We start from the raw sequence: 23,502 nt of genomic DNA, 5'->3' as shown, positions 1-23,502 counted from the left end.
AAACTAAAACTCTGTAGAGCCACAGTTCTTTGACAAAGGGTTCTCTGGTCTTTTTTAAACACAGAATCTGTAAAGAACTTCATGCTCCACCTCAATCTGAGGAGTATAATTCAAAATAAACCAAGAAGCTTTTATTTCATTGAAGTACTGCACCAGAAATGCTTAGACAAAGTTAGTTTATCATGAAACAAATTTCCAGTGTGTGACTATTCAGAATAATGCAGAACCAAACTCTAAAATACAGCAAATTGAAACAGAAGAAAACCAGAGTCCGCAAAGCTTTGGATACAACTGTGTTTACAAAAACAAAATTTGCTCTTCTAATTCCAGTTTTTTTTTCTTTGGCCCACTGCAGGTTGGTCAGATCAACCCAGTGGTCAGTTTGTATATAGTAACATTGGACGAGGTGTCACAAACAATTGAAGTCATACCCCCAGTCTGCTTTCAAAAGAGGTACTTTTAAGTTTCCCCATAGAGACATACAAATTAAATACACTTGCACAGTTTAAACTTGTTCTTTCATAATTTATTATTCACAATTTCTTTTGTTAATTCTCGTAAAGTGTAAGTACCAGAGACATTTTTGTTGTGAGAACAAAGATCAAAGTTGTTCAAATTTGAAATTGGAGCCTGAGAGATGAAAAGTGACACCAGTGCTGCATTAAAAATAGCCCTTTCACACTCTGTACCTGGTTATACCACCTTTGGCTGCAATTCTTTCCCTAACCGTTGACCAGGGTGCTGAGCGTTTAGGAAGAGTTCTGGTCCACTCCTTCGTGCCGGTCTACTTAAGTTGAGGAACATTTGCAGATCTGGTCTTTAAGTAGGTCATTCCGTAAATGTAGTTGTTTGTTTGAAAAATTGAGATGTTTATTTGCTTGTCTTGCTGCCTGATCCAACTGTACTTTAGCTTTAACTGAAAAACTAATAACGTGGCACAAAACTCAGGAATTTTTTTCATGCAAAGTTCAAATTCATGGTTCCTTCAGTGAAGTCAAGTCACATAGTGCTGTGTCAGCAAAACATGCCCAGACAACATTGTACTTCATATAGTGGAAAGTTCTTACTTTGAAATGCTGTATTTGGCTTTTCCAAATGTAACACATCCCATGCTGTCCAAGAAGGGCTATTTGTGATTGTCCTTAGAACGTTCTTCCCAAAGACTGAGGTATCCAAGTGCTTTTTTCCTGAATAGTAGATGGGTTTTCACATTCTTCTTGGTGAACAGTGGATCCTTCGTCGGCACTTGTTTCATCTCCCCATTTTTGCTCAGTGTCTTTCTCTTTGTAAAGTCATCAACACTGATTTGAGCTGAGGCAAGATAGCTCTGCTGTTCTCTTGATGTTTCTCTGGGTCTTTCTTTGAGGTTTATAATAGTTTTACTCCGTGCTTGTAGAGAACAACAGCAGAACAACAAGTGCTAGGTAGAAGTACCACTGTTCCAAACTTCTTCCATCTGATGAATATGTCTTTGACACAGTTCCTCAGTACTTTAGAGCCATAGAACTGGCTGTGAAACCCTGGCCAGACAGATGGACCCTTTTTTCCTCTAGAAATGCATTCTTCTGATGAATTTATGTTTGTCATCTTGACATTTGCTGGCAAGGATTTCAGTAGTTGAAAAGCTGACTGCATTCAAAGAATTGGTTCTAATACCTTGTTAAAATAAAGGGGCAATAACTTCTCTATACCTGTGTTTGCAAAATTCATGGTCTTTTACACCAAGGAATGACATAAAGACAACACTGGTGTATTATTGTCTCTCTCAGGCTCAATTCATGTACTACTAAAATGAACACAAAAAACAGATGATGTTCAATGTTAAACAGCTATGGAACAAAACTGGAAAGGGGATTAACATTTTTTAAAACAATGTGACACCATAGCTATGCTGTTTTGGTTATTTATATTTGGACCATACATAATTCCACTCTTTGTAATACACTCCTTCTTATTTTTGCTCTGAAATGTACAGTATGTCGCTTTGGAGAAAAGTGGCTATTCAATGAATAAATGTAAAATCTAATGTAGATACAGAACCAGCTTTTGCACTGATGTTCATCAACACCAACATGATATGACTAAATCTAAGAAGTCCATAAGTCACTGTCAGGCTTTTGTTCCTTCTAGTGAATATTACATTGCCATGGTGAAGTGGGTTACCAATGAAAAGATTTCTGTGAGGTGGCTGAACAGAGCCCAGAACACCTCCATTCTAACTGTGTGTGAAGTTTCCACTGGAGAATGTCTCAAGGTAGTTAAATTCTCTTCTTTTTTCAAAGAATTTTCACAGAACTGTATGTTTGTGCTGTCTTTTCCAAAATAATTGCTACTGATATTAAATTAAACAGGCTGATCTCAAGCAAAACATTATCTGTTTTTTTTTTTTTTGTCAGATCAAAGCATAAACTACTAACCCACAGTTGTGTATAACCGTACATAGAACATAATGTGAAATAACTAGATCCTTTCCAATTACAGAACCAGATAGCAGCAAAGATTTTGTGTGTTTTCTGAACGTGTTGCTCCAAAAATATGGTACACTTATACTTGAACAATGAAGTTATGAATTATCAAAGACACAAACATTTCTGTTTTTTTTTTTTAACTGCCTTTTCTGCACCATTTGATTTAATAAAAATTCTATACTAGTATTCTATGTATGTTTTGGGACAGTTGGTAGTGTAGTGGTTACAGGTGCTGCCCTTGGACCCAAATATTAACAGGTTTGAATCTCACCTTTGACTGTAATACCCTTGAGCGAGGTATTCACTCTAAAAAATTACCCAGCTGTATAAATGGGTAAATAAGTGTAGGTACATTAACAGTGTAAATCACTCTGGGGGAAAGTGTCAGCTAAATAAATAAATGTACAGTGAAAAATGCATTTCTGCTTATTGTAATTGCAAAGCAGAAGAAGAAAAGGTTCAGACAGGATAGAAACAAATTACACTATGAGGGAAGGGGGTGCAGAAGTGGGATGCTTCACAAAGTGATGTCAGTGTATTTTTAAAATTTATTTTACAAAAACTATTAAATGAAAATAAAGGAATGTATCACATAAAATCCTTTTCACTTTTCAAGCCTTTATTTGTGAAAGAACATGGCACTACAGTTATTCGTCTCCAGTTCAGCAAACATCTCAAAGCCATTCTCCAACTTGTCAGGTTTTTGTTGAGTTTATTCTCAATTCCCTCCTTCCGTACTGGAGCTACCACCCCCAGGGCAAGCTGAGGCTCCTCGACAGCATCATGAAAGAGTTGGGTCAAATTGTAACGCTGCCAGTTTCTACGTCCGTTCTCACCTTCCTTCATTCACAAGCTCTGAACCAAGCTTACCTGATCTCAGCTTTTCCAGCACTCATCCATTCCACAGTCACCCATGTCGGCGCACTCAGCTACCTCGCTGGACAGAAGGTGCAAGGGTCCCAGAAGTAAACCAAGCACTTCCGCAGTACATACGCCCAAGGTCTAATGGTTCAGATTCCTGGAGTTGAGGGACACTCCGTATATTGCATGGACTGCTGATAAAAATAGAATAACAGAATAAAAGTTTTCTAGTGAATTTTCATTTAGTTTCTAATTATGTTTTTAATTTGGGGAACTTTGTTCCCAACTTTGTTTGCAAGGTGAAGAACAAATGTGTGTTTAAAAAATCTGTCAGTACAGAACATGATGATTGTGTTTTTGTTGGGAAATAAGGTTGGAAGAAGATAGTGTTGATAACTTTTTTGTACTCCCTGCTTATAACATAGTGCAGTACTGTTTTTCAGCTACCGCCTTTTTTTTCTCAGAAACAGGTGATGACATCAGATACCTGGCTTGACCGACAGGTAACCACTGCAAAACACTTCTGCTTCTAGTGCTGCCTGTAGCCCTCTATCAACACGGACAAATTCACAGTTAGAGCACGCTCAGCTGTCATGACTAGTCTTGAGTAGAGCTGTTGATCCGTCAACAAATTGGGAGGAAAAAAAATGCTAAAAGGCTTACTTTTTTCATTCATCACTCTGCTTTTTCACTTCTCTTCCTTGCAACGAGTTGCCATGTTGGATAGATCAGGCTATTGAGTGAAAAACCCTGCTGAAGGTCCAATAGCGTCTCCAGAAAAGCCTCAGATCACATCACATGAGACAGTCTGTCAAATACAGTAGTTAAATTCAGGAAATTCAGAGAGGGAATTGCTGTCTGATAAGAATGTCTCTGGTCCACAGCCCCATATACTGTATGATAGGAAAACAAATTTTCTCTTTGCTGTCATCCAGATTGCCACTGGAAGCTGAAGGTTCACAAACAGACAACAATAAGGCTGTTTCACTCTTTTAATGACTATTTTAGCTTGTGTGCAGCTTATGAAATTGTGAAACTGTTATCATTTTTAACCCCGAAAAATTTCTTGTAGTCATAATTGACTTGGGATTTATTTCTTAAAGTTTTTTATAGAGTTGCAATCATAAAACAGTTTAGTATATTAAGCATATTTTTAAAAAATGTTCTGGAGTGAAAAAAATGACATACGGTATATATGTTGCAATCTCGTTATTGTTACTGTGCTTTGGGCCAGATAAATCAAAACAACATACAGATCGATAATAGACAACAAAATAAGTCCACATACATAGAGTGCGGGTTTAAAGTCAAAAGGTTCCAATTTTCACAGATGCGATCATAAGGCACTTTCTAGTAATTTCCGGATGGGTGTCCAGGTATTCCTTGCCAAATACGTCAGAGTGGATTGCCCGTGTACCATAAAATTATCAGGAAAGGAGTTTGGATTGTTTGGATTTCACAAGAGAATACTTGGGGAGAAATCACATTTTTAGTGAAGGTTTCTTGGATCATTGTGTGTACCTGGACTCTAGTAAACTTGTGTCTTACCACATTCCTAGAACAAATGTGTCAAATCTTTTATTGTCTTTTTTATAATTTACCTTTTTTATTTTAAATTTCCAGGATGAAGTCCCAGTGTTTTCACAGGATGGGAAAACACTATTTCTTACCATGCCAGTTGAAAGTGGTGATCAAGGAGCCTTTAATCACATTGCAATGTTGTCTGATCAGGTAGAACCTTCTGTCTTCCTGGACACAAACCTTTACAGTTTCTACTGACATGCACATTACAGCACTTTCTCTTGCTTTTGTTGTATTATATTATGATTTTGCACACATTCCTATTTGATATTGAGTCGCAAATTTTTAGGCTGAAAGTGAGACAGTAAACATCCAATACTTAACCTCTGGAAGCTGGGAGGTCTCTCAGATCATGACATACGATGAGAGTGCAAACGCAGTGTAAGTCAAAGCTTTTTCCTTCATACTGTAAAGGATAATTGTTGTGTCATCATGTATTCAAACACTCAGCAAAACAAAGTGGAGAAAATGACACAATTAAGTGCTGCAATGGCACAAATCCTGTTTTTCTGTCCATAGATATTTTTTAAGCACAGAAGGTAATTCCTCTCAAAGACATTTGTACAGGTATGTATCTCTATATATCTGTTTTCAGAAAAAAGGACTTGCTGTTGCTCTAAGAAGTTACTGCTTGCTAATTTGGATTATCATTATAAACATTTTTATTTAGTTAGTACCTTGCCCATGGTAACTTACAGAAGGGTATTTTTTTACTGGTGCAACTCAATAAAATTCAGTAAAATTTGCCGTAACAGTGAATTCAGTGGGGGCACAGCGGGTTTGACAGGGTCCTGCTCTCTGGTGGGTCTGGGGTTTGAGTCCTACTTGGGGTGCCTTGTGATGGCCTGGCGTCCCGTCCTGGGTGTGTCCCCTCACCCTCCAGCCTTACGCCCTGTGTTGCCGAGTTAGGCTCCGGTTTGCCATGACCCAGCTTTGGGCAAGCGGTTTTAGTCAATGTGTGTGTGTGTGTAAATTCAGCAGCTCATTAATGATACATGAGTCAATGTGTGGGTAACATTTGTTTTGTATAGAGGATTTACTATTTAAAACTGTTTTTTTTTTTTTTCCACTGTAACAATGATTGCTACTTGGCAAAATATGAAGACCCATAATATGAGTTTATGATTTGCACTTTATGTAGTCCTGCATACTGTTCTGTGTTGCACCATGGTCCCAGAGAAAGGACATTACGTTCCACTGTATGCAAGCTTTATAGAGGAATGACAATAATAACCCACTTGATTTGGCTTGACTTGGCGAGTGTAACCCTTCAGGTGCTTTGCTGCTTGCTCCTCAGTCTAATCCATATTTGTTTTCACTATTTCAGGGTGTCCGCTGGAAAACCATTTCAGAGGAAATGTGTGACCTGCGATCTGCACAAGCAGCAGTGCTCCTACTACAGCGCAGTGTTCAGCCTCAACATCCAAAGCATGATTCTCACCTGCAGAGGTAAAAGTTCCTCGAAATGTCCAAGACACAAAAGTAAAAATAGACTTTACAAATGAATGATTTCTCCACTGCATTGCATCACATACATCACAGAAGACTAATTGAAATTATAGTGAGAAATGTACTAATATGCTATAAATACTTGAGTTTGGGTAGCCTGTGAGTATGAAAAATGTGTTTTTTTTCAGAATTTCATTACTTCCATGAATAGCATATGCTAAAATGAACCATTTTAAATTTAGTGATGGTGCCATAACTGCTTTCAACTGCAGGTCCAGATGTTCCAAGAACCTCTGTTTACAGACTGAGTGACTTAAGTAGTAAGTGTACTGCTTTCCTCACTCGCTACACTGTACACGATAGCTTTGGGTTTAGCTTTGCCTTCAATTACTCTGTTGTTTCATTCTTTTTCATCATAAGCAATCCCACATATTTAGGGAAAATGGAACTTGTGTGTTCTCCTGGTTTTTTTGTAGCAAAGGAGCTGGATGCAACACTGTGAGGTTCATGGGTAATAGTCATTTGACAAGAATTAGAAAAAAAAGCAAAGCTTGCTCTCACACTGCACTGAACATGTTCCCTCTACACACACACACACACACACACACACACATTTTTCATCCCTTTTGCTCAAACTGTTGGACCCACACCCAAAGCATGCGATGCAGCAAGACACTGATGTAAAACATATACTCACCCTGTATGGGGAGTGAAGGCAAGGATTCACATGTGAAATTCATCTTTGAATAGTTCAAACGCACTACTGTGTTCAGGATGGAGGAGGAGCTCAAAAATCCTCCAAAGTGCTCTGAAGTTACAACTTAAGCAAAGAAATGTTATTAATGAATGAAGCAAAGAGGTCATTAATATGGTACTGTACACTTTTTTTTCTCTTTTCTTCCAGATAGTCTTACTTTGGAGAATAACAGAGATTTAAAACAAGCTTTGAAAGACAGAAAAGCACCAAGGAGAGAAATCAGAACACTTGAAATGAAGAACTACGGTATCATTCATCTCTCTTTATACCTAAGTTACCAGAAGTTGTGGTGCTGACGCTAGTAGCAATTGCTTCAACTGCCATTGTCATCAGCAGCTTTTTTTCATCGCAACTGAGCTTCGGGCAACAGTTCTAAAGCATAGTGGTGTCATTCAAACTCCATGCGCAAAAATAATAGAATCAAACGGAAAGAGTACGAACAGAATGCTCACTAGTTCTCCATTTGAACTCACAAAAAAAAAAATCAAGTCGAACTGTAAAGAGGAATCCACTTTTAAATGGTACCGGATCCTGCAAACACACATGGGGTAAAAATAAAAGCCGGTGCTTGACTTAGTGACAATATTACAAAACTTTCCATCACCCTCATTTATCGATTCTCTTATTGTGAGGAAGCTGCCATGTGCTTCCACCAGTTTGATTTCAAAGCAATTTAATCTGATTTGCTTCATTTCTTCAATGTTATTTAAATTAGAAGAGCTTGGCACTGTTCAAAGCCTCACTGAAACATTTGCATGGCTTTGCTGTGTATTCTCTGTCGGTGTCATCCAATACGTTTACTTTGTAATGATCACACATACAGAATATTAATTATTCAATATGTGACATAAGTGTGCATGACTTTCAGAGAACTACACTAAATGTTACTGAATTTGTGATCTATTTTAAAAATATTTTACGTATTCATGGATGCAGTTCAAATTTCTTCTTAGATCAGAGTGGTTACATTTACTGCCTTTGGACCCAAAGGTCGCAGGTTTGGTTCCCACCTCTGGCTGTACTACCCAGCACAATGTAGCGTAAGTACCTTGCTCAAGGGTACTACAGCTGGAGATGGGCTTCAAACATGCAATCTTTAGGGCTAAAGGCAGCAGCTCGTACCACAACGCCACCTGCTCTCATGTTAAATACAAAAGTTTTTTTTTAACAGGAGATCAATGACAAAAGGCTCATAAAGCCTTTTTTTTTCACAGTAACTAAAGGCACTACCATGCCTCATTTACATTTAGATGTCTATTCATTTAACAGATGCTTTTCTCTAAAGTGTCGCAGAAAACAATAGAAAAAAATGCACTACAGGAACAAAAGGATGAGCTCTGGATGCAGACATGCGATTTTTGAGTACAGTCAATTTGTCACTTACCACTGTATAAACAGCATACATTACACAAGTAACTGCATCTCGGCTTTTTAAATGATCAAAAAGTCAGTATCACTGAAGGTGTAGTGCTCAGTACCATATTGCCACAAAATAGACTACCAAAAATGCACGGTACCAAAGTACAAAAGGAAACATTTTACTTTACATTTTTCTGTGTATGCATGGATGCAGACTGCTTTATTGCTTCAGCTGTATATAAAAGCCACAATATCAATGCTATTCTACATACCCCCATATAGGTCTTTTAAAGGCAACCTTAACAAAGGTCCAACAGACAGTATCAGACAGTCTGCTGAATACTTGAGAGTCCCCCCCCACAGATCACTCTAAGCCTCGCTACTCCCCACAATGGTTACGCGGTCACCCCTTGCACTTGCCAGAATTCTCCAGTGACAGATTGAGCATCAGCAACACGGTAGCCAACGAGAAAAGAACACAGGACGATGTACAAGAACACAAACACCGACTATTTACATTCATCTACATCACCCCCCCATCGTTATATACTGTATACTGTATATATATATATAGTCTGTTGTACTTGCAGTATATTGTACCATATTCTGCATATTACTTTAAATCCAAGGAATTACCTATGTGTTGGCATTTGAAGCAAACAAATACTGAGAACATTCAATTTTGCATTCTACGTGATTCGAACAAACTCTACAATATTGTTCACATCATCTCTGAAATGATGCAGTTCAACTGCTTTTCAGTTTATTGTCAAACTGCTGTGGGACTAAACCCCACAGAGAAAGAAAGAAAGAAGTCCCGATATGTAACCGATGTGAGCCATCAGTGTATATTTTAGTAGCGAGAACTGACTGCTGATGCTTCTTTTTTACTTTTTCTCATAGCATTTCGAATGGAGCTGAACTTCCCAAGTGACTTTGAGGAAAACAAACTGTATCCTCTTCTTCTCATTGTGTAGGCTGCCAAGTGATCGCCCCAACACTCTTGTATTATATTAAGTTTTTTTTCGTTATTTCTTTCAGTAGGTATAACTTTTATGCTGATTCATAGAATATCTTAAGAACACGTAATGAACGAATGAATTCCTGCAAAAAATATATTCTACTGCAAAGCTAAACTGAATTCACTTCTAAATTAATGAATTTTTTCACATAAACATACTTCTTTGTGATACTTTAATGATTTAAACATTGCAGTTGCCAGTTCTTATACAGTATTTTATTAATGAAATATTTGAGCTGTCTGCTCTGTGTCTCTATTCTTTATTGCAAATTTTCAAAAAACAATATACAACACAACTATAGAATAAATATATGTGCCACCGCTGTGACACTTAAAATAAATTTCCATAATTATACCTTAATATGAATTTCAATCATAAATCTTTTCAAAAGTTACATAAGGAGTTTCATACCAGTAAAGCTATTCTAACTTATTTTGAATTATTCAATATTTAAACTACATTCCTCATAGAAAAAGCATGACCATTTTCTGGTAATGTTCTCATGTGAAGGAAAAATGCATTTATTAAAAGATAACGCCATTTTTTCCAAAACCAGTTTTGGTGGATTATCTATTTTACTTGTCTGTTGTTTGAGTGATTTCATTACTATCTGGATACTTCCTCTGAATATTAATTTAATCCTTTGCTTAAAGATAAAAAGATAAAAAGCAGTTTGATTTAGTCATTAAAGAAAGACTTGTGAAATATACAGAAAACAGTATTCCATATTTTTTTCACAGTAATAATGAAATTATCACCATGATGTTTTGCAGTCGTTCGGCTCCAGGTATCCAGTCGGTAGGAGATTGGTTCCAGCTTCATTGGGAATCAGTTCTCATCAGCGCTGACAGCGTCATCGTTGCCCGGCTGGACGGACGAGGATCACGATTTCAGGGTCAGAGGGTTCTGCAGGCAATCCACCAACACCTGGGGATCACGGATGTGGAGGACCACATTGTGGCTGTGCAGTACGTGCAGCAGAAACTGTTTCACACACGATTTCTCAACACATGTGGCTTTTACTGTATGTGTGTCTGCGACTTTCTCTACAACGTGTCTCCCAGAGATACATTACTAATGGTGCTGCAACCAGCTGCTCACTATAAACTTGCAGGTACTTTGTTCTGTCAATGAGTCCTCATTTCTCTATCTTCTACACCAAGAAAATGACACAGAAACAATAGTGGTGCCACTTTCTCTCTCTAAGGCTACTTTCGCATACAAGGAGAGCTAGGAAAGATACGATCAAGTTATCAAAAAGTTGGAAGCAGAAAATTGGAAAGTTGCAAACGCTTTTCCACTGCCCTAAAGATAAACAAAAGAAAAAAGGGGTTAAAATGTGTTTAAAAGTGATAAAAAATTTGTTTTTTATAATTCTGCTTGTACAGAAAATGTTTCCCTTCTCTTAATACTCTGATTTGGACTGTTTGTGATAAAGATAAGGACTTTAAAAATAACGCTATGTAGCACCATGAGCAGTTATCACAAGATGACAGAATAAGAGAAATAAAAAGTAAGGAAATAAGAATAACTTATTTACCTGAATAACACTGGATACTGTATTAATGAGCTTCACTTTTGATATTGAGTGGCATTTTGTCACCATTAGTTTTCATCTGCATGAATAGTTGTTATTCAGCCCATAAACCTATGAATTTTTAAAAATGTTTAAATTGTAATTGAAAACCAGTGAGATTTAGTGGGTTAAGAAAAATTCTTAAGATGGAGCACAATCAGAAAAATTATGAATATGAAGTCCAGTGAAAGGTTTCAGACTAGAACAAACCAGAACAAGTTTTCGGGGTTTGCAATTTTCTATAACGCAGTTTTTAATAACACATCTGTCATATTAAAGCAGAAATAACTGTACTAGGCTCCTAACCCTTTGACCACCTTGTAGGCAGTAAACTAGAGTCTTAGTCTTTACCTTGACACAGGTACTACAGGAGGCCAGGGGACAGAGACGAGGAGTAGAAATGTGTCAGAGCACTTTGGCAAGTCAAACACAGCTCTTCTTGCACTATTTAGTGTAAAAGAACAGATCTCATGTTTTCTATGAAGGAGGTATATGTACAACTGGCTTTTGACTTAAATCTGCTCTGAAATGAAGAGATAGAGACTTCCTGGCCTTTGACTGGTGAACTGGATAAAATAAGCAAATTGCCCAGTTCGTTACAGGTGCATGAACCTGCAGGAAGACAAAGGTTCTTGGTCTTGGACAGATCGAGCTGCACATTGTGCTCAAAGATGCCCACGATTGCAAGCAGCAATTCAAGAAGGTTCTTCTGTATAGATACCTGTATATACATGTTAAATGCATGATAGAAAGTCCCTGAACATTGTTACATTTCCTGAGATTCACAAGTGCTTCATAGTTTTATATGTTTTATAGTTTTATACCGTAAATTTAAATTGTATCTGTTTTTAAATTAACTCAAAATCGTGGTGGGCTTTCATGAGGTCATTGTGCAAAACACAAGTTTTTGTGCCTGCCTGACATCCATTTATGGTTGCCAGAAAGAACACAAAGTGAATAACAGCTAGAAATTGCACAACCTACACACAACCTAGTTAATGAATGCCTCTGGAATGCATGAACTTCACTGATTAAGTTGTAAAATAATATGGATTGATTAATTACACCTAGGGGGGCACGGTGGTGCAACGGGTTTGGCCAGGTCCTGCTCTCTGGTGGCTCTGGGGTTCAAGTCCTGCTTGGGGTGCCTTGTGATGGGCTGGCATCCCGTCCTGGGTGTGCCCCCTTGCACCCTGTGTTGCCGAGTTAGGCTCCGGTTTGCCACGACCCCCACTTGGGACAAGTGGTTTCAGCCTGTGTGTCTGTGTGTGTACACACACACACACACATTTTCAGAACCGCTTGTCCCATACGGGGTCACGGGGAACCGGAGCCTACCCGGTAACACAGGGCGGAAGGCCAGAAGGGGAGGGGACACACCCAGGACGGGACGCCAGTCCGTCACAAGGCACCCCAAGCGGGACTCGAACCCCAGACCCACCGGAGAGCAGGACTGTGGTCCAACCCACTGCGCCACCGCACTCCCCTTCTGTGTGTGTAATTACACCTAATTTAATGGATGGTTTTTTTGCTTTTTTTTTTTTTAAACCAATGCACAGGAGTCGCTATTTAAGATTTTTCTTGAAGGCCAATTATTGTTCATTTTCAAGTTGAAAATATTTCCAAATACATGTGTACTTCTGTTTTAGGTCTCTGGTCAAGCTTCCCTACATAGATGGCAGCAGAGTTGGAGTCTATGGGAAGGTAAGAGCTTAACATTGCATTCTCACTCCCAGTTCTACTGACACATTCAGTGTGATGTGTGCAGCTAAACTCGACAACAGCCTCTGCATCCAGATTAAACGTGAAACTTTTTCATCACATGTCCTCTGGTGTCGGGCTGTTAGAGTGTTTTTCACAACCGCGTATCTGCTGGCCTTCCTTCCAGCCCGTTTCTTCGTCTTTTCTGGTCCAGTTAGTGACACTACAATGAATTTGTTTAATTATATTAATGAACAAGTTTAAATATATTTCCTAAGAATAGATTTCTCAACAATCTTCGGTGGGCTCACCACCTGCCGGAGAAACCATAAGGGGCCGGTGCGTTGTGATTTGGGCGGTGGTCGGGGCCGAGTGCCCGGCCGACCCAAACCTCGGGCGCCAACTCTGGTTTTTGGGACTTGGAATGTCACCTCACTGGCGGGGAAGGAGCCTGAGCTGGTGCGGGAAGTTGAGAGATACCGTCTAGATATAGTCGGGCTCACTTCCACTCACAGCTTGGGTTCTGGAACCACTCTACTCGACCGAGGGTGGACTCTCCACTATTCTGGCGTTGCCCAAGGTGAGAGGCGGCGGGCTGGTGTGGGCTTATTAATAGCCCCCCAGTTCAGCCGCCATGTGTTGGAGTCTACCCCGGTGAATGAGAGGGTCATCTCCCTACGCCTTCGGGTCAGGGAACGGTCTCTCACTGTCGTTTGTGCTTATGCGCCTAGCGGCAGTGTAGAGTACCCGGCCTTTTTAGAGTCCCTGGGGGGCGTGCTGGAAAGCGCTCCCACTGGGGACTCTGTCGTTCTACTGGGGGACTTTAACGCCCACGTGGGCAGCGACAGTGATACCTGGAGGGGCGTGATTGGGAGGAACGGCCTCCCTGATCTGAACCCGAGCGGTGAGTTGTTATTGGATTTCTGTGCTAGTCGCGGTTTATCCATAACGAACACCATGTTCATGCATAAGGGTGTCCACCAGTGCACTTGGCACCAGGACGCCCTAGGTCGGAGGTCGATGATCGACTTTGTAGTCGTTTCTTCTGACCTTCGGCCATATGTCTTGGACACTCGGGTGAAGAGAGGGGCTGAGCTGTCAACTGATCACCACCTGGTGGTGAGTTGGATTCGATGGCGGGGGAAAAAGCTGGACAGACCTGGCAGGCCCAAACGCATAGTGAGGGTCTGTTGGGAACGTTTGGCGGAGGCCCCTGTCAGAGAGGTCTTCAACTCCCACCTCCGACAGAGCTTCAACCAGGTCCCGAGGGAGGTGGGGGACATTGAGTCTGAATGGACTATGTTCCGCTCCTCCATTGTCGGTGCGGCTGTTCGGAGCTGCGGCCATAAGGTCTCCGGTGCCTGTCGCGGCGGCAATCCCCGAACACGGTGGTGGACACCGGAAGTAAGGGATGCCGTCAAGCTGAAGAAGGAGTTCTATCGGGCCTGGCTGGCTCATGGGACTCCTGAAGCAGCTGACGGGTACCGACGGGCCAAACGGAGCGCGGCTCTGGCAGTCGCCGCGGCAAAAACTCGGGCTTGGGAGGAGTTCGGTGAGGCCATGGAGGAAGACTTTCGGTCGGCCTCAAAGAGATTCTGGCAAACCGTCCGGCGACTCAGAGGGGGGAAGCGGTGTTCCACGAACACTGTTTACAGTGGAAGTGGTGCGCTGCTGACCTCAGCTGAGGATGTTCTCGGGCGGTGGAAGGAGTACTTTGAGGATCTCCTCAATCCCTCCGACACGCCTTCCGTAGAGGAAGCTGAGGCTGGGGACTCGGAGGGGGACTCGTCCATTACCCTGGCTGAAGTTGCTGAGGTAGTCAAAAAACTCCTCGGTGGCAAGGCTCCGGGGGTGGATGAGATCCGCCCCGAGTTTCTCAAGTCTCTGGATGTTGTGGGGCTGTCTTGGCTGACACGCCTCTGCAGCATCGCGTGGAGTTCGGGAACGGTGCCTCTGGACTGGCAGACCGGGGTGGTGGTCCCTCTTTTTAAGAAGGGGGACCGGAGATTGTGTTCCAACTACAGGGGGATCACACTCCTTAGCCTCCCTGGGAAAGTCTATGCCAGGGTACTGGAAAGGAGAATCCGACCGATAGTCGAACCTCGGATTCAGGAGGAGCAATGCGGTTTTCGCCCTGGCCGTGGAACACTGGACCAGCTCTATACCCTCACTAGGGTGTTGGAGGGTTCGTGGGAGTTTGCCCAACCAGTCCATATGTGTTTTGTGGACCTGGAGAAGGCATTCGACCGTGTCCCTCGTGGCATCCTGTGGGGGGTGCTTCGGGATTATGGGGTTCGGGGCTCGTTGCTACGGGCTGTTCGTTCCCTGTATGACCGGAGCAGGAGCTTGGTTCGCATTGCCGGCAGTAAGTCAGACCTGTTCCCGGTGCATGTTGGACTCCGCCAGGGCTGCCCTTTGTCACCGATTCTGTTCATTATTTTTATGGACAGAATTTCTAGGCGCAGTCAGGGAACGGAGGGTGTCTGTTTTGGTGGCCGCGAGATCTCGTCTCTGCTTTTTGCGGACGATGTGGTCCTGTTGGCTTCATCAAGTCAAGACTTGCAGCGTGCACTGGGGAGGTTTGCAGCCGAGTGCGAAGCGGCGGGGATGAGAATCAGCACCTCCAAATCCGAGGCCATGGTTCTCAGTCGGAAAAAGGTGGATTGCTCCCTCCGGGTTAGGGGGGAGTTGCTCCCTCAAGTGGAGGAGTTTAAGTATCTTGGGGTCTTGTTCACGAGTGAGGGAAAAATGGAGCGGCAGGTCGACAGACGGATCGGTGCGGCGTCTGCAGTAATGCGGTCATTGTACCGGTCTGTTGTGGTGAAGAGGGAGCTGAGTCGTAAGGCGAAGCTCTCAATTTACCGGTCGATCTACGTTCCTACCCTCACCTATGGTCATGAACTCTGGATCATGACCGAAAGAATGAGATCGCGGATACAAGCGGCAGAAATGAGTTTCCTCCGCAGAGTGGCTGGGCGCACCCTTAGGGATAGGGTGAGGAGCTCAGTCACCCGGGAGGAGCTCGGAGTAGAGCCGCTGCTCTTCCGCATCGAGAGGAGCCAGTTGAGGTGGCTCGGGCATCTGTTCCGGATGCCTCCTGGACGCCTCCCTGGGGAGGTGCTCCGGGCTTGTCCCACTGGGAGGAGGCCTCGGGGCAGACCCAGGACACGTTGGAGAGACTATGTCTCCCGGCTGGCCTGGGAACGCCTTGGGGTTCCCCAGAGGAACTGGAGGAGGTGTGCGGGGAGAGGGAGGTCTGGAGTACTCTGCTCGGACTGCTGCCCCCGCGACCCGGCCCCGGATAAAAGCGGAGGAAGATGGATGGATGGATGGATAGATTTCTCAACAATCAAACGGTTTTACTGGTACCTGATGTCTCCTTTGTCTTCTTGTTCCTTCCGTGTTCCATCAGGGATATGGAGGCTTTCTGGCAACTCTGCTCTTGTTGTCTTCTGATACCTTGTTCAAGTGTGGGGTGGCGGTGGCACCAGTCGTGGACTGGAAACTTTACGGTGCGGCCTGTAAAACTGTTACACACTATACACACACACGCAGCGATTGGACAAAATAGTTGAAAAACCACATTAAAATGACAAATTTCAAGTAACTAAATGACACCAAAGCAGCTAGTTATGGGGGGTTTTTTGTACCCCCCTCCAGTTTTTGCAATATCATTTTTCAAAGCTTCATAACTGAACCACAGGTATCTGTTCAGAACTGTTTTGTGCGTTTATTGGAGTTTTTGATAAATGGTAATGTATCAAAGTCACATGCTTCCTTTCGACTGCTTTCTGTTATTTATCTGTCAGATGGAAAGAAGCTTTTCTGCTGCAGAAGCTGAAAAACTCGTTTCAAACTGGGTATAAAAGGATGATATTGAGGTTTAAAAGGTTTTATCTGATTATATAAGCAATGCATCTGGAGCTCTGAAACTCTGAAAATTTCACAATGGTTAACTAAGTACCTCTTATGGGGTTCACCTCAAAGGTAAAGTGAGCACCAGGTACTGTTTATGAGCTCAAATTTTCTTAACAAATGTTCTAAACCAGCACTTCATCATTTTCAGAGGAAATCTGAGACTCAAAATACAGTAAGCAAAAGGGAAAGTATTATGCGTCCAAGCATATCAAAATAATAATTGAACTTACCGAAAGTACAGTCATAGTAAAATACAGCATATGAGCAATTAATCAAAAATAAAAGTATACCATCAGAAGTGAGAAATGTAAAAGTGTACAGCACACAATGCACACTGTCCTCATACTCTGCTAAGTGTAGCTCCATCCTTCCCCGTTTTCCCTTTAGAAGCGGCTCTGGTCACACCTGGTTCTTGTTTCTTCCAGGTGCAGCTGTCAGTTCAGGCTGCGAGTGAACATGCGGCTCCACTTTAACACAATGTGTCCATGTGGCTTCATGTAGGAGCCAAACTGCGCACCATCAGTTGTTGGAAGGCCTGGAAAAGTGGCTCAGAAATGACTCCATGAATACAATATTACACCTGTGCTGCGCCTGTCAGGACTTTTCACAATGACTTCTAAATTTTCCCCAGTAAATAATACTCCTCTGGAGTGCAGAATGAGTATGAGAAAATACTGAGAGGCCGAAGAGAAGAGCCCTTCTTGCAGCAGAGGTGCAGGAACCCTTGGTGAAAAACCACGTTCCTGAATAAAGGGCTCCTCAGAGAGGAGGGCTGTAGCGGTACCTTCATCTCCCTGCAGTCCATTAGTCTCATTGGTGCTTCTGCTGAACTCGAGACATACAGTTTAAATCCCAGAGTAGGTAACGCACTCATATTTACACTCACATGTAACCATTAAGGTCAGCGGTGGGCTAGTTGACAGTGTAGTGCTTTGTGCCACTGCCTTCACATCCAAAGTTTGCCAGTTGAAAACTCATTTAATGCTGTAGTAGCCTTGAGCGAAGTACTGGTACAAGTACTGCAAAAATGACCGAACTGTCGAAATGGGTACTTTTTAAGTTGTTTTGAAGAAAAGCATCAGTTACATGAATAAACATTTTGATGAAAACAATGTTTCTTTTGCCTTCAGGTACTATTCAACAGTGCAGAAGATTGTGTTTATCTTGCTAATATCGTATCTGATGCACGTTAATCTAACTTTCGAGTATTTTTATATTTGTTTTTAGGCTCTGCATTCACCGAGAGATACTTTGGATTCCCAACAAAGAAGGCCTACAAATACCAGGTAAGACTGATGATGAAACTGTCTGCTGGAGTCCCACAGTGAAATGCGAGTGTATTTTTTTGAGATGAACTTTAAATGTTGCTTGAAATTACATGCCTTTTATATGTTTCTTTTCACAGATCTTCAGTCTTCTTTCCAATATGACCAGAACATACCAACACAAATTCTTAATTATGCACGGAACAGCAGATGGTAAGAATTATTAAATGCACCCTGCTAGACATTCTGACACTGCAATATGTGATGCTGAAGGATGTACACTTGTTACCAAAACTAGCTCATGTCACTCAAGTCCTGCTGCTAAATCCTTTTGAAAGTATTGTTTCATTTAAAGCTTAAAATGTTTCCCCTCATACTGAATATAAATAAAACAAAATTGTCATTCCGTAAAAATGAATTCCTCAAGTTACTGCAGCTCCAAATGACCATTTGTTCGAACAAATAGTAGCTAAACCTTGACCATCACGTCTCTGTGTTTCTCCCAGATGATAATTACCGTTCCTCGTCAAATTCATTCCTCCTACATCTCCATTCTTTGTCTCTTCTTTTTCAGCTACTGTGCACTTTCAGCATTCTGCAGAGTTGGTGAAGCTCCTTTCGACATTGAATATCAACTACACACTACAGGTATGCTGTTCATGGTGAAAACGTGCAAAAATCACAGTTGTGACTCAAGTACAAATAGCGTCTTTACAGTTCAAAATAGAAAATGCAAAAATACTCAGAAAGTGCAGAAATATTACACAGGTCAACAAAACAATATAATGCCAAAATGGTCCAAAAAACTGACTTCCCATATGATAAGGTGTGTGCTTGTAAAGACAGAAACGTTTTTTTCATCTTATTTTCCTAACATCTTCTGTTATCTAGCGAAAAGGAGCCGTGTTTTAATGGTCACTTGACGACCGGAATAGGAGTGAAACACAACTTGACATCAATTCGCTTCATGGAGCTTAAAACAAATACAAAACAAACAAATACATTGTACAGTCAGTAAGTTCTAGGACTGACATTCTTTTCTCGCCCTTTGGCCTCTCCCTCAACAAACCTATGAGACCAGTATGAAAAGAGAACTTTACTGTCTTTCGTTGTGCTCCTGTCATCACAAGGCGAGAAACACATCCTCTTTTCACATGCCTCTTAGTACAGATGAATATCGACCCGAAATTACAACTGTTTGGCAAATGTTAAACAAATCCTGCTTCATGTAAGTACAAATAAGCTCTTTGAGAAGATTGCATTTCTTATCCCCCTGCACATGCTTCAGGACCATTAGGTTTCTATCATCCTCATTGCCATTTGATACCAAGAGCACCTTTACAACCATCCTGACAATGAACAGCTTCAGTATAATCGACAAAATTACCCAGAGCATCACCATTGTTTCCGTCCTTTGGAACACAGCAGAAGCACAGTTTTATGTTTTATTTAGGATTGCTAAATGTGGAGTCTCTAATGAACTTTGCCATCTCTGGAGAGGCGTGAAACAGGTTGATGAGGGTCACTTGCTGGCCATTGATCTGCTGCAGGTAGTGTAGTAGCACTCATCTTGCCTGCTGTTTAATTTTTCATTATGTAGCTCCTGGTGTTGGCCATACAATGAGAAACATCATAGTGAATATATAATGTTCATAAAAATGAGATTAACTGAAGTCATGTTGGGGAGTTGGATCACTGTGTCTAAACAGCCTGGTAAACCGAAGGTTTACAGAAGTGACCTGAGTGTCTTTTTTTTTTGTCCAGATCTTTCCGGACGAAGGCCATGAAATTATTTCCACACGGAGCAGGTACTACATGCTTACTTCTGTGGTCACCTTCTTCCGGGAATGTTTCCAGGAAGTGTTTCCCGTCACAAAGGACACCAAAGAAGGGCAATAGATTTCCATCTTGATGTTCAGGGGTCTGTTGGGAGTTGATAAACAGCAGGGAGTGAAGACGTTGTGTTGATTCCACAGAGATATGCGTTTGACACAATGTTACGCAAAAACAATGGGAAAGTGTGGTTTATGTGCATCATGCAGATAATCCATACTTGTCCAGCATGAGCAAGAGAGTGAAATATACCATAAAGGATAAACTGAAAGTTTTAAAAAGTTGTAAGCAGTAGCAAGAAGATTTTCACAGAAAATAGTAGAAAATAGAAAATATACATCTTTATATATAACATATTGTTTATAATATGTTACGGTACTTTATTTCATACTTTAACATGTGCATAATAGATAAGAAATTTCAGTGAACTCTTTGCATCATGAGTGGAGATCATAAGTAAAATATTCAAATTTGCATTAAACCAAAAAGCCATTTCCACTGTTTCTTGAAGAAAAAAATACGTGTTCTCCACCCTAGTAAAGTTAGCCAAATTTTACTAAAATATGAAAAACTATGACATTCATCAGGTTTAAAAAATGGACCACCTGAAAATGAAATCTAAATAACAGCAACAAAAGAGTTGAATACCAGATAATAATGTAAATGATTATAGTGCTGAAAATGTGTGAATATCATCAAAATAAAAAAAAGCCCACTAAATCTATAAATTACCGGTAAAAAAGTTAAGTGGACCCTGCACTGACCCTGACTCTTGGTTGTATTGTTTTCCTGAAACATTGTTACGGTTCCCTTTGAGAATGACAAACATGGAATTTGATTTGTTGTCAAGTTACACGGATCTTGATGAACTTGCATGGGAAAAACACACCAACCTATAATTTTTCATGCAAAAATTCTAATGTACTCAGTATAAACCTACACATATTTTTAAAATACCAAAATTAAGTATACAAATCCTTAAATTCCACTAATTTTTCAGCGTTGTCTCCCTCCATTTGACAACTGTGTGTTTTTTGCTGTGAATTTGTACACTCATAGTGTGAAGATGATGTATGCAGACAGCGAGTACTGATTGCTAACCAGAGTAAAGGAAATTAATGTTTTACACCTCATTTTCACAGATCACAGTTTAAGAAAAACCTCAGGCAGAATGTAGCGGCAATAATTCAGGATTTAAACCATTCTGTTCTGTCCAGTATTGCAGTACTTTGATGTGCTTTCCTCTAAAGATGGACTTGTGACTTTGACGTGCCCTTCTGGCAAACTGTGGACTGATAGAGACCGAGATCTTCCAGCCCTATGAGCTTCAACAGCTTGTTCTTAGTCCTTTAAATTCGGCTCTTGCGCACTCGTACGGATCTCTGTAGAGCAGGTAACCGCACCTTTGGGATTGTTTTACAACATACAGTAGGTCACCTAAAACCCACATCCACACTTTTTCCCATCCTTATATATTTAAACAATATTTTCAATAAAGATATATTGCATAATTTTTTGTGTGCTGTTTGTTTAATGATTACGACTTAGATGATCAGGTCACATTTAGCAAACATTTCATGCAGAAATCGGATAAATCCAAAAGGTTCACTAACGTTTCTAATATTATCTTTTATGCTAGATTACTTAGCCATGTAAGTCCTTTGGTCGCGTATTGTCACTTTTATCGCATCTATTTCATCTTATTCTGAATATTTATTTATTTAAGTGAAATAATCTCTGTAAATACATACTCTTCAGTAGTGTGACATTATAAGCTGTTTTGGAGAAAAGCATCAGATAAATGTGTGAAGAAAAACACAGTGACTTTTTTCTTCTGTGCCAGTAAACATAAAATCTGTATTTTACCGAGATCTCTGACTGCTGTCATTTTACATGGTTTATTGTCCTCGAGCATCCCTGATTCTTCTCATTAGTTTTAACATCGCACCATGGTGGTTATTGGTCAGGGAAAGTGATAAATAGTTCCTTCTTTTCCAACATGAAACTGTTAAGAGACATAACACAATGCTACACAGACGATATACTGTATACACAGTATAATGAGAGAGAATTGTGAAGTTGTATGAAAAGAAATAAAGAAAAAAAACTGAACTGAAACTGTAGAAAAACTTAAGGAAAGGTACCATGTACATACAGTTGCACCCTGAGATTTATCCATTTAGGTTATAAGAATTCAACATTATGATGACTTTCGTGTAATATCCCTACTTCAGCTTCTGGAGCATCTTTTCAGATTTATGAGGACCGAACCTGCATCTCACATGGTTCGTCGCAGCTGAGCAGCACAAGACCAGTGGGGGGAAGACTGTAACAGCATTTCTTTTTAATTCTTTTCAGTTTTATTTTTGTTGTCTTTAAATTTTTCTTTGTGAATGTACTGTATAGCAATTACATTGTTCCTAATGGATCTCTCATGTGTTGCAAATTTCTCAAACTGAAATGTACTGTCTGAGGTTTAACAGACTATTCCAGACAATGTTTCATTCATTTCATTAGCAGTTCTCTCCAGTTCATTTTCATTTATTTGTGCTATAAGACAACAAGTCCCAGACCCACATCCACCCTCCCATATAAACAGCAAAATTAACAAGACCAAAATTTACAAAATCCATCCTAAGAAAAAACAAACAAAAAAATACAATAAGACACAAATTTCAAGTAAATCAATTCTTATAGACAGCTACATGATCAAAGATATCTCAAAAAATATACGTATGTACACACTCTGCTGTACTGTACAAAATACCATATCTTTATTGTGGAGAATATGAGAGGAGGTGGTGAACGAATTGCACTTTTGCCTTGTGTGTCATAGTCATGTTTTTGACAAGAAAAGAGGAACAATGCAATTCATTGTGCATCAATCAAAAAAATGGTGACTTTCAAGGATGGGCGGAAGGGGACCCCCTCCACCCCCCACCCCCGATGACTACCACAACACATATATACATGGTAAAGTCCGAAGCAAAGCTGAAACTAGAAACACCCATGCACTGCATAATCGTAGGTGGAGGTTATCCAAATGTGGAGAGAGATGATCTTAGTTCAGTGAGGTCCAAAAATTATAGGTTGCCATGATATGTGAGAATTCCTTTCGATTTCCCTGTGGGAGTCACTCCTTTAAGGAAATCCTCCCTGTACCATTCTTTCAGACTCTGCAGCTGTCCCTGCAAGACTTTGACAATCTCCTCTAGCTAATATGTGGGTGACGACCATTGTGGCTCCGGCAGTCAATACAGAAACAAATGATCAAGTCCCATTGCTGCTCCCCTCATCTTTCTACTCCTCTTCTTCTGGTTCATCTGGTACAAGCAATATATCTTCTCGGAGACACTCTCTGAAGTAGGTAATAAGGGATGTGTAAAAGTGCTGCTGGCTCTTCTGGGAGAAAAAATGGCCCTCATCTGGGTACATCTGCAACAGAACAAAGTGGTTTAGTGCGCATGGGAGGGACAGTTTCAGTTACAGCATCTGCCTACAAAAGTGTTGGGTACACATTAGTATTGGTGTCAAAGTGACATTTCACAAACTTCTACAAAAAAAGGAGAAAAACACAACTAAATAAAACATGGTTACATTTAATTTAGCTGCTAAATACAGGTTTGTATGAGGTTTATTAAAATCATCTGCTTCTTAAGAAGCTAACAGTTACGATGAAACTAAGCTCACTGTGGAGGGAAGAAAAGTTTGT

The 23,502-nt window shown here is 40.8% G+C and overlaps 2 protein-coding genes across 2 annotated transcripts in view; one reads left to right on the top strand and one right to left on the bottom strand.

Annotated features, from left to right (window-relative positions):
- LOC114909791 (inactive dipeptidyl peptidase 10-like) overlaps positions 1-19,856 on the top strand; it is a 51,700-nt gene extending 31,844 nt beyond the window's left edge. Inside the window, exons 16-32 of the mRNA XM_029249594.1 lie at positions 356-453; positions 2,131-2,254; positions 3,794-3,832; positions 4,953-5,060; positions 5,200-5,291; positions 5,430-5,477; positions 6,238-6,359; positions 6,632-6,683; positions 7,268-7,362; positions 9,379-9,448; positions 10,271-10,465; positions 12,723-12,777; positions 16,187-16,286; positions 17,920-17,978; positions 18,098-18,170; positions 18,532-18,605; positions 19,722-19,856. Of these exons, the coding sequence (XP_029105427.1) occupies positions 356-453; positions 2,131-2,254; positions 3,794-3,832; positions 4,953-5,060; positions 5,200-5,291; positions 5,430-5,477; positions 6,238-6,359; positions 6,632-6,683; positions 7,268-7,362; positions 9,379-9,448; positions 10,271-10,465; positions 12,723-12,777; positions 16,187-16,286; positions 17,920-17,978; positions 18,098-18,170; positions 18,532-18,605; positions 19,722-19,856 (1,539 nt within the window). The remainder of the gene's footprint in view (positions 1-355; positions 454-2,130; positions 2,255-3,793; positions 3,833-4,952; positions 5,061-5,199; positions 5,292-5,429; positions 5,478-6,237; positions 6,360-6,631; positions 6,684-7,267; positions 7,363-9,378; positions 9,449-10,270; positions 10,466-12,722; positions 12,778-16,186; positions 16,287-17,919; positions 17,979-18,097; positions 18,171-18,531; positions 18,606-19,721) is intronic.
- A 2,373-nt stretch (positions 19,857-22,229) lies between these two features.
- Positions 22,230-23,502, bottom strand: part of LOC114909793 (inactive dipeptidyl peptidase 10-like) — a gene marked incomplete at its 5' end in the record, with an annotated part of 34,218 nt that continues 32,945 nt past the window's right edge. The window contains 1 exon segment of the mRNA XM_029249596.1: positions 22,230-23,225. Within this exon segment, the coding sequence (XP_029105429.1) occupies positions 23,091-23,225 (135 nt within the window).

Source organism: Scleropages formosus, unplaced genomic scaffold (assembly GCF_900964775.1).
Source record: "Scleropages formosus unplaced genomic scaffold, fSclFor1.1, whole genome shotgun sequence".
Classification (NCBI taxonomy): domain Eukaryota; kingdom Metazoa; phylum Chordata; class Actinopteri; order Osteoglossiformes; family Osteoglossidae; genus Scleropages; species Scleropages formosus.
This window is presented reverse-complemented; position numbering and strand designations above follow the sequence as displayed.